Source organism: Ochotona princeps, chromosome 11 (genome assembly GCF_030435755.1).
Source record: "Ochotona princeps isolate mOchPri1 chromosome 11, mOchPri1.hap1, whole genome shotgun sequence".
NCBI classification, from domain to species: Eukaryota; Metazoa; Chordata; class Mammalia; order Lagomorpha; family Ochotonidae; genus Ochotona; species Ochotona princeps.
The window spans coordinates 58,244,660-58,255,656 of NC_080842.1; the positions used below are offsets into that span (position 1 = coordinate 58,244,660).

The 10,997-nt window shown below is 50.5% G+C and overlaps 1 protein-coding gene across 1 annotated transcript in view; it reads left to right on the forward strand.

Moving 5' to 3' along the window:
* SEL1L3 (SEL1L family member 3) overlaps positions 1–10,997 on the forward strand; it is a 100,006-nt gene that overhangs the window by 14,360 nt on the left and 74,649 nt on the right. The window contains exon 2 of the mRNA XM_004579168.4: positions 456–1,035. Coding sequence (XP_004579225.2) covers positions 456–1,035 — 580 coding nt within the window. The remainder of the gene's footprint in view (positions 1–455; positions 1,036–10,997) is intronic.

The following is a 10,997-nucleotide window of genomic DNA, read 5'->3' on the forward strand; positions in this document are numbered from 1 at the left end:
CCTAGCCTTTGATTTGGTGGCGTCTGACCGCCATTTGAAGTCAGGACAATAGGTGGAAGATTTCTGAAGCCAGGGTTGTCTTGTGTTCATTGGAAGGCCGGCACTGCTGCCTCTGATTCTGTTGGGAAGCCGCTCCTGCGTGTGGAAGCCAACCCCAGAATCATTGCCACGCAGCTTTGAAAGTCACATTTTGATCAGCAGATGCTGCTGAGGCTGGGGAATGAGTGTAATGTAGCCTAATTTTCATTTGTGTGTGTGTGTCTGTTGGGTTCCTTCCAATCGTTCAGTAGTAGTTTCAACACCTTTGTATCTTCCTCCCCGATGCCTTTATTCAGATTGATATTTTTTTTTAATCCCAGGAAAATCATGATCCACATAACTGTTATGATGATTTTTTTTTGTTCGTTTAATTCTCTATGTGTCACACTATGTTTCTTTCCCCTGGGATTTTTCAGAATTTTGCACCATCTTTGGGGAGGCAAACTTCTCTGACAACGTCCGTGGTACCCAAGGCTGAGCAGACTTACACAGACTTTATTTATTTTACCGTCTTCGAAGGCAGCGTCCGCAACGTTTCGGCAGTGTCGGTCGAGTACTTGTGCTCTCAGCCATGTGTGGTGAATCTGGAGGCCATTGTGTCGTCCGAATTCCGGAGTAGCATCCCTGTGTATAAGAAGAGGTGGAAGAACGAGAAGCACCTGCACACCAGCAGGACACAGATAGTGCACGTGAAATTCCCAAGCATCATGGTTTACAGAGACGACTACTTCATCCGACACTCCATCTCCGTATCCGCGGTGATCCTCCGAGCCTGGATTACTCACACCTACGGCGGCGGCCGCAGCGGTGGCAGGGACTTGAATGTGAAATGGGAAGCTGACTTGCTGCACGCCGTAGCCAAGAATTACACTCTGCTCAAGGCCATCCCACCCTTCGAACGTCCTTTCAAAGACCACCAGGTGTGCCTGGAGTGGAACATGGGTTATATCTGGAACCTGCAAGCCAACAGGATTCCACAGTGTCCCCTGGAAGACGGTAGGTCAGTGACCCGGCTAGAAGCTGAGTCCTCATTGGCATGAGAGCCTGAGCCATAGTCGGGTGGCAGGGGACATAGAAGGATATGCATGGGACCTCAGGAACAAAGGGAAGAGAGGAGAGGATGACAAGAAGGGAGGGAGAAAGGGGTCGGGCAAGGGAGCTTTTGAAAGGATTAGGCCTGCTACAAAGGGGAAAGGCTTGGCAATGCCACTGAGTAGAAACACCGGAAGAAATAGGCCCCACATCCACAGCCTTCCCAAACACCTGCGCTTTCTGAAGCAGAATGCATCATCCATGCTGGTAAGAACCAGCAGCTGGGGCGGAAGTGCCTATAGGCAGCCAGAATCGTAACTGCTGGTTGGCTGAGTTCACCTACTGCTCTGTTGCAATCTGCTTGTGTATTCTGGAGCTTTCTGAACCTCAATTCCCTAGCATAGGGATAACCAGACCTTCCCTGTGCAGTGTGGTAAGCATGGTGTGAGGCTTGCCCAGTGTGTCGTCCACGCTCACTAAAAAGTAGTTGTAAAGGTGGGAGACTTCCATAGGGCTATCTCTGGTGGCTCCTCTCTGCACTCCCCTGGACTCTCCTGTAGCCTTCCTGGAGGAATGGGCCTGGAGACATCCTGCCTTGTACTTAGAAGCAGAGCTCTCTGCAGGTTCAAGGGGCACCTTGCTGAGGGGTACTGAGCATCTGCTGGCTCTCCCTCCACTTTCTGCTGGGGGCAGCCCGCGCCAGATCTACTCCTAAAGACCCACCTGGGATCTGACAAGGCCCTAGGGGGCGGCTCTGTTCTCAGCCAGTGTATTGGAAGTGTTGCAAAATCCCTTACCTCAGTCAACGCTTGCTGGAGGCAGGGTCTAGGAATAGCACTTTAAACCTACTCCTCATCACTCTACTGCATTTTAAATATTGAACTTCCAGACCAGGGCAGTAGTCTGGATTATGGGCAGGCTTGGCAGGTGGAGGAGCTCCCTGGGCTAGGGGCAGCAGACTCATGTCATGGAGGTGACCGACACCTCGTGGTCTTTGCCATGAAATAACTGAAGGACATAATGGCTCTGAATTCTTCTGGGGACCAACATCTTGTCACCTCTGGGACGTTCTTTCTACCAGGCTGTCGTTGGGGAAAGAGTGGCTGTGGTTATTTCTGGGTGCTGCCTGACATTTCCATGCACTATCATATTTAAAGAGACAAAGGAAGTCACAAAAAAAGTCCAGAGTCCTGTGCTGCCTCCTGCAAGCTGCCCCCGCAGGTGCAGTCTCCCAGCACTAAGGTGTGATGTCAAAGCCAGCATTACTCTAGTGCAGATGGGTATGGCTCCATTCTGATGTCCACAGCCTTTATATGCACCCCTGTGTGTGTGTGTGTGTGTACACTTGGGGGTTGGATTTTTAAAGGTATTTATTTATTCGGAGAGAATGACAGAAAGAGTTCTCTGCTGGTTCACCCTTCAGAGACTGCAGTAGTCTGGGCTATACCTAGCTGAAGCCAGGAGCCAGAAACTCCATCCATTACTCTCACACAGCAGCAGGAGCCCAAGCTCCTGATCCATGTTCCACTGTCTTCCTGGATACATTAGGAGGGAACTGGATAGGAACCAGAGCAGCTGGGACTGGAGCCTGGAGTGGGTACTCACGGGGGCGATGGCTGCTGGCCCCTGGGGTGGGTGATTAAAGGGGGAGGGCATACATTCTTCTTAGCACCGTGCAGCCATCTTTTAGGCTGAGCCCCTTGCTGGCATCTGTCTGGAGCACTTGCCACAGCCCCCCACCAACTTGTTAGGGGGAGGACGCCTGAGACACAGAGGGGGCCACTGCTTTTGTTTGTGGGGGCTTCATGATCGCTTTTCATGTTTGGAGCTCAATGATTGCTTTCCGTGTTTGGCGCATCAAGTGAAGGTGGACAGAGTGGCAAGTTGGAAGTCCCCAAATGAAATTGTTTCAGAACTGGCTCAGCTCTGAGGGCACCTGCACATGCCCTTTCAGTGTGAAACCTCTTTTCCCCTCACTGTTTGTCCCTGCCTTCGCCAGGCTTGGGAATGGCGACATGGCCCGTTTTTCCTCGCCAGTCTCTTCAGGGCATCGTGTTTGGGGTGAGAAGCAAAGCGTTCCAATCAAGCTGACAGCCGAGGAGAACCTTTCGCTGCAGTTGACGTTGGCTGTAAATGGGAGAGTGCTCCCAGCACCCTCAAACCCAGCCTCATTCTGACAGTTGTGATTAACTTACCAATAGGGCTGTGTGTGTGTGTGTGTGTGTGTGTGTGTGTGTGTGTGTGTGTTGGGAGGGAAGGGAGTGGGAAGAAGGGGTGAGGGTCATCCCAGGAGCTGCTGCCTGGAGAGGGCAGGGCAGAAGGGGACCAGCCTCTGGTTTCTTTATTTGGCTTCTGAGTGAGGTGCTGCCGTGCCGAGCCGGCCACCTGCTCTGCCTGTGCCGGCAGCCTGCTGCCAGTGTGGAGGGCCGTTTGGGCCATTTCTGTGCTGCGTGTCTGGTAGCCTGGTAGCCTGCGACAGGCTTCTCCTTTTTCCTTTCTGTTTATTGAGAACATCAAGGGCTGCCGCACCTAGACTGTGCCTGGAAAACCCTCCAACCTCCCACCCCATACCACCCAGACTCGTTTCACCTCTAGGGCAGGGACTGCGTGTGCCTGCCACATTGCTTGTTGCCTTATCTCCTCTACCAGGTCCTTCCAGGGGCTTAGTCAGATCTCTGGCCCCAAAATCTGAGGGAGACACAGCTGCCTTCTCTCCCGCCTTGCTGAGTAAACCTGACCTGAATCTGGGGTGGGCAGCTTTGCCGAGCATGTGTGTGCCAAGGCCAGACCACGTGCACCCCCATGCACCTGTTCCTGCTGCGATCTGGGCGTGCAGGCCAATGGCCGTTAGACGGCCAATGCCTGTGGCTGCGCTCAGCTGTTCCCTTGGGGGAGGGCAGGGGCCTTATCTGTTGTGCCTGACTCAAGTGTGAACTGGGTGAAAGCAAGAAACCAGTTACCTATACCAGGGTCCCGGGAGTAGGGGCCCATCTCTGCAGGACCCTGCAGTGAGCTCAGTCAGTGCTGCTGCCTGGTGGATTTATCCCAAGTCGATCATCCCCACCACGCCTGGCACTGTTGCTCAGACCTGAGTCACGGCCTGCTGAGGTCTAACCCGCTGCCTGCAGGGGCCGCCCTGTTTGGCCTTGACTTCCCCACCCTAGCAGCCAATGCAAGCCAGTCACCTCACTTCCTGCTTATTCCGCCCTCCCCACACTCCCCAGGCTGTCCCCTGGCAGATGGCACCTCTTGTGGCCCTCACTCACATCCTGCTCTGAATCCGCCTCTGTGGGCAGTGACTGCCCTGCCCCTGCCAGCCCGGCTTGCTCCAGGTTTATTTGCCTTTAGGGCCTAACCACTCCTGGGCATTGTAATGAACAGGTGCTAAATTACTGGTCTGCCTTCTGACTCAGGATCCTTGTTGGGTTTGGATGCCCTGGCATGGTTCCCACATCCAAAAGGCGTGCAGTTGCTGTCCTTGGAGTTAACCAAGGGAATGGAATCTCTGTGACAGTGGCATCCTGTGTTGGCATCCTCGCACTGTAGGGACTGTGCCCAGGGAAGGGTGACCATCCCTCGTCCCGAGAACCTCTGCCCTCGTGCCTCAACTTCATTTGTGGACCTCGTCAGTGGACTGGCCTTTGCACTCTCCAGGGCGCAGTCTTTGGGGAGGAAGTCTGTAGTGCCCATCTGTGCTGTCCCTTTCATCTCCAGCCGCTGCCATCTCTGCTACCCTGCCTTGCCCAGCACCTCCTTCCAGGTCTTCCTGGAGAAGCGATACCCTCAGTGCTGTAGCTGGCTCCAGTGTCCACACTTCTTCCTCCCTTGCCTTGGATTCTTATAATGGGAAATGAACTGTCTTACTGCTGCCTTCCTCGTGGGTCCCTGTGGGATGTGCGTCTGGTTGAGAGCGGTTGTACTGAAATGGAGCAGCTGCTGTGGATGGTTGTCTGACAGCTCTGCGAGCTCAGGGTGAAGTCACACCTCCCCCTTTTTGAAGACTTGCCTCTTTGAGAGGCAGCGTGATAGATACAGAGAGAACCATCCACTGGTTCGCTTCCCATATTGGCACAAAAGCCAGGGCTGGTCCAAGCCCAAGTCCATGTGGGTCTCCCACACAGGTGGCAGGGCTCCCAGCATCTGACCCATGTTCCGCCTCTTTCCCCAGTGCATTAGCAGGCACCTGGATTGGAAGTGGAACAGCCAGGACTAGAACCGATGCAGTGCTCAAATGTGGGAGGCTGGGGGGTCGCAGGCAGTGGCTTAACATGATAAGCCACAGCAAGGGCCTTTGCTTAAAGGCTGGCCTGTGGGAGGTGAACAGCTGACAGTGGTTGTGGCCATTTCCCACTCCCAATCCCTCGCTGAGTGTCACATGTGGGTATCTGCCCAACCCTCTGCTTGGATTTACAGGGCAGGAGGCTGACCTGAGAAGGGCAGGTCACACAACTATTAAAGATGGAGCAAATCCACACCTGCCCATGAGGCTACTCTACTGGGTGAAGTCACAGAGTTCTCTGTTTAGCTATTTGAAGTCACTCACTATGCCAAAGACCTCTACGTGGAGACCAGCTTGGGTGGACAGAAAAGGTTGTCCTGGAGCACAGTGTTGAGAAGGATTCCTAGGCTGGACCCACCCTTTGTGGGAAGGGGTGCTATGTGAGCTGATGGTCACCGTGTGCACCCGTCAGTGGGGTGTGTTGCTGTGGAAGTCGGTGTCAGAGGAGCTGTTCAGGAATCAAAGCTGGGAAGGGGCCAGCACCACACTGCAGAGTCCCTGACTGCCAGTGCCTTCCCCAGGGCCCACCTTCTCTGACAGCTCTCTAAGCCCCCTTATCAGATGAGGAGCTTGTGGGGAGTGGGGAGCATCAGCTGCTGCCTTCCCACTCCCATTCCCTTACGCTGGAACTTCACTCTTCTCTTCACATCCAGTGGGATTGGTGGGATGGTCTTTTAGAACAAAATTCCATTGCAAGTAGGTGATTGAGAGTGAAGCTTAGGGTGGAGCTCAGCTTAACTTCCCATTCCAAAATAAAAATAAAAATTATGCCACAGGACTGTTCAAGTCAGGAACAGGATGATACTTTCTGTAATTATAAGCTGTATATTTAGAACCTAAAAAAAAAAAACAGTCCCGGCTTCTTTTTTTCACAGTTAATCATGGCAGTCTCGATTTTTCAGTAATAACACTAATTAATGCCTGGTGTCTGCATTACCCTTTTCAGATTTTCAGAACACTCTTTCCATGCACATTGTCTCGTTTAATCCTCCTAATAGTCCCGTGAGAAAGACGGGCTGCTTCTCTTCCTGCCCTGATGAAGAGGCAGAGGAGGACTCGGGCAGTTTGTTTAACTGGCTTCCGAACTTCTGGGTTCCCGTCGACTCTGCCTGTGCCGCCTCTGAAATATGCTAATACTGTCCTAACCCAGCTTCTATATTAGGAGGAAGCCTTTTTTTAAAGCTGAATTTTTATCGATGTGAATCATCCTGTTTCCTTCACCCACTGGACTTTGTCTCTTTGAAGCCGATTGGGCTGCACTGCACAGCCTCTGAGGCCCAGGGTGCAGAGGCCTGGAAGGAAGATGGAGCCTGCCTGCACAGCTTTGGCGCCTTTGTTCTGGTCTTTCTTCTTTTTTTCTTTCTTTCTTTTTTTTTTTCAAAAATCCGGGAAAGTAATGCATGTACCTGGTAGAAAAAAAAAAATGCAAATATTTTCAGAAGGTATAAGGGGAAGGATAGGTTGCCACCCACCCCAGGCCTCTGAGTCTATTCCCAGAAGCAAGCTCAGTGAGAGTTTCCTGAATCTCCTTCCAGAACCTTCTCTGCACAGGGAAGCATTCAGCCTAGCCCTTTCTCTTGGTGTACAGTTGCGAGGAGCCTGGCAACCGCTCTGTGCTCTCATACAACCGGGCCGAGATTCTTCTAATGGGTGCACTTCGCACCACTGCTTGCTTTTCAGCCCCTACACCCCAGTGCTCAGCAGTCTGGCATTGACTGAGCATGTTCCACAGGTCACTTCCCTGGACAGCATTCCACAGGGGTCTTTGTGCACACTGGGAAGTGTGTCCAGAGAGCACATTACTGGGAGCACCATGCATTTTCTTCTCAAAATTGCCAGCATTGAATATTCCACAGACTGCCTTCATAACTCTCCTTGCTGCCTCAGATCTTTTTTAGGGGAAGTTCTGACCTAAATCATCTCTGCGAGAAAATAGTTTTTCTTCACAGGCTTTGGCTTTACAGAAAATAAAACACCCACCCGCCATTGCCGTGGTTGTGTCCTGCGCTTGCATAGCATGCTGCATTACCACATGCCGCCTTGGCTGTGCAGTTTTAGTTAGAGCGACTCCTTACACTGGCCGCCTGTATCTGCTGCACCAGTGGGCTGAACTCTCATCCATATCCACAAGCTGCAGTTACAGCATGTCCCGAGTGGGGCTTTGTTGCATAGAGACAGAAGTCTCCCCAGAGCATGGTCTGTGCGTTAGTACTCCAATCTCTCTGCTAACCTAGTGAGGGGGCTACATCATGCTCCAACGCCACGCCACCTGGAGTGTTCTTCAAAATATTTGTCTAGCCGAGGGTGTTTGACTTGAGGCGTAAGTTGTCTGTATCCCACATTGGGGTTCCTGACACCTGCTTTCAGGCATTGCAGACCTGGTAGGCAACAATCATGGCTCAAGTAGTTGGGTTGCTGCTGGAGACTTGGATTGAGTTTCTGTCTCCTTGATCCAGCCCTGGCCCAGCCCTGGCTGTTACAGACATTGGGAAAGTGAATCAACAGATAGAAGCTCTCTGTATATGTGTGTCTCTCTCAAAATGAATCAATCTTCAGCAGCCTTTCTCAGGTCCCTCGCTGAATCAGCTTCCCTGGCGCTGGCCTTGGTACTGAAGCAGGGTGGTGCTGGGGGTCCCTGCTGAACTGAGGGACCAGTATGAGTTGTGGGACCTTTAGATCCTCCAACCGAGAGACATGTCAGTGTTTTAGCCGCCAGGATAGCCACACAGAAGCATGACAGGTGGACCTCTCCCCCTGATCTCTCTGGAAGGTCTTCGAGTTGCAAGGTAGATCATAAAAAGGCCAGTGGTTTGTAGCTATGTTTCTTATCAGCTAGCAACCGTCTGCAAGATATGAACACTTCTCAAAGTGAAGGAGCTTGTGCTAAACTATGTTTAATGCCTCTTCTTGCAGAGATAAGCCAAAGAGTCAGGAGGGGAGATGTTTCCAGTGTGAACTGTGGGTTTTTGTATTCATATTCGAAAGATTTTTTCTTTAAAAAAAAAGAGAGAGAAAAGATCTAATCTCTTCAAGATAAGTAAAAAAATTGATTTGGGGGAAGGGTTTGAAAGAAGGTGTTTGCCTTGGGCAGTGTGGAACACATTGAAGAAGTGTGGAAGGTGCTGCCAAAAAAGGGAGATGCATTCAAATCTTGACCTGTCACAGCTATGCTCATCATTCATTCACCAGTGTTTATAAAATCCCTGTCAAGTACTAGGCGCTATCACAGGGCCTAAGGAAGGAATATGGCCCTGGTCTCATGCAGCTTACATCCTATAGGCAACTGAGCAAGCAACCAGCCCTCCCTTGATCTAAGTTTTCCTACCTGTAGATTCTTTAAAAGTGAATGGTGTTGCTTCTGTTCCTCCTATTCCACTGGCTGAGATAGACATCAGTAATCAATCTTTGTACTCCAGGCAGCCACAATCAATTACTTGAAAAATAAATCTACATGTTAGCCTGGGCTGGATGGATTTTGAAGTCCTTTCCTACTCCGAAATTTTATTCTTTTTTTTTTTTTTTTTTTTACTATACTTGATCTTAGCCAAAAGACCGAGCAGCCACATTCTTTTTTTAAAAAAGATTTATTTATTTTTATTGCAAAGTCAGACATATAGAGAGGAGGACAGAGAGGAAGATCTTCCATCTGCTGATTCACTCCCCAAGTGACTGCAATGGCCGAATCTGAGCCAACCCAAAGCCAGGAGCCAGGAGCCTTCTCTGGGTCTTGCACATGAGTACAGGGTCCCAAGGACTTAGACTATCCTCCATTGCTTTCCCAGGCCACAGTCAGGGAGCTGGATGGGAAATGGGGCTGTCGGGATTAGAACCGGCACCCGTATGGTATCCTGGTGCATTCAAGGCGAGGATTCTAGCTGCTAGGCCATCATGCCTGGCCCAAAATTTTGTTCTTAATAATTTCTAGTTAATAGTGGGGAGGCAATAGGGACCATCCCATGGCTTAGTAGGTTAAGCCTCCACTTATGGTGCAAGTGTCCCATTTGGGCTGCGGTTCAAGTCCTGGAGCTCCAGTTCCCATCCAGCTTCCTGCCTTGGAAGGCAGCAGTGAGGTGCCCAAGTCCGTGGGCTCCTAAATCCACATGGGAGACCCAGAAGGAGCTCCAGGCTCCTGGCTTCAGACAGGACCAGCTTGGGTTCTTGTGGCCATTTGGGGAGCAAACCAGTGCATAGGAATTTTCTCTCTGTGCCACTTCTTCTGTCTCTATAAGTCTGATTTTTAAAATAAAAATAAATAACTTTTTGAAAAATTGGGAGACAGTAATGCACCAAGGGGGAAACTATAATAAAGTTTCAAATTATAGGACTGTTGAAACTATGAATTTGACAAGCAAATTACTATTTGGTTTTGTGGGTTCAACAGATATGTGAAATAATTTAACCTCTTTGGTCTGAGACTTCTCTCCTCATGCCACGAAGCTGGTTTGACCTCATGTGCTTTGCTCCTTGGATAAGGAAGAGCCTGTTCTGCATTGGTCTTAAATTCATTCCAGTTCGCAAACCTTCACGGAGCCTCTTTCTACCAGAGTCAGGTTGAGTGGAGTCCTGCCTAATGTTTGCACCCACGCGTGGTAACTTGACAGCAGTCACCAGCAAAAAGCTTCCTGGGCCCGGCATGGCCATCTGGTCTCCTCTGCTCCACTCAGCACAGTAGAAGACAAACCAAGGTTGAGCGGCTATCAGACTTGTAGAATTTTCCCCAGGTTCCAGAGATATTCCCGGAGTGCTCCTGTCCCTTTCTGCCTTCCCGTAGCAGGTTGGCACATCCAGTGCACACGGCCCAAGTTCAGACTGCACACATACGTACATACATACATACATAAAAGGTTAGGTGTATGCTCAGCATCCTGATCGGTTCAAACCTGCTCTTAGGATTTCTACATGAAACTTGACCTGATGGCCAGAGGTCCCTCTCTGTATGAGAAAGCATCATTTCCACTTAGGGGAACAGGGGTGTGTGCTATCCCAGGCTGGAGGGCCCATAGTTTGTGCCAATACTGGAATTTGGTGGTCTGTCCAAAAGCCAGCTTTTCCATCTCCAACAAGCCTGGAAAAGTGGACTTTCTGACATCTGGTCAAGGGCATTTAAACTGAAGAGCATTTAAAGAAAGAGGAAAGCATCCTTATTCCTCTGTTGAGTGAATGCTTTTTTCTTTCATGGTGGAGAATATTAAAAAAAAAAAAACAGAAGATGCAGACTTTGCCTTGCCTAAAGCCGCATATGTGAAATATATGTGGAACCATTCTCAGTTGCAGCTGGTTCTGGGGCCTGGCACGGGGGGCAGGGGTTAAGATGCTCCTGGGATGTACACATCTCACAGGGCGGCGCCTGCTTCTCGCCCCAGATCCTGGGTGGTGGGCCCGTGCTGCTGAAGTGCACCCTGGGAGGCTTCCTGGGACAGGTCCCATGGCGACAGCCTTCGCTCACATGGGAGACCTGGAAGGGATGTTGAGTTCCTGACTTGGGCCTGGCGTGCTGGTGAGGCCAGTTGTGAACCAACAAATGGAAGATCTCTCTGTTTGTCTCGGCCTTAGAAATAAAATAAAAATAACTTAAAGAATAAAATGTGATAGACATCAATAATATTTTCCAGAGCCACAGAATTCTCTTACATTTGCAAAAGGGAAT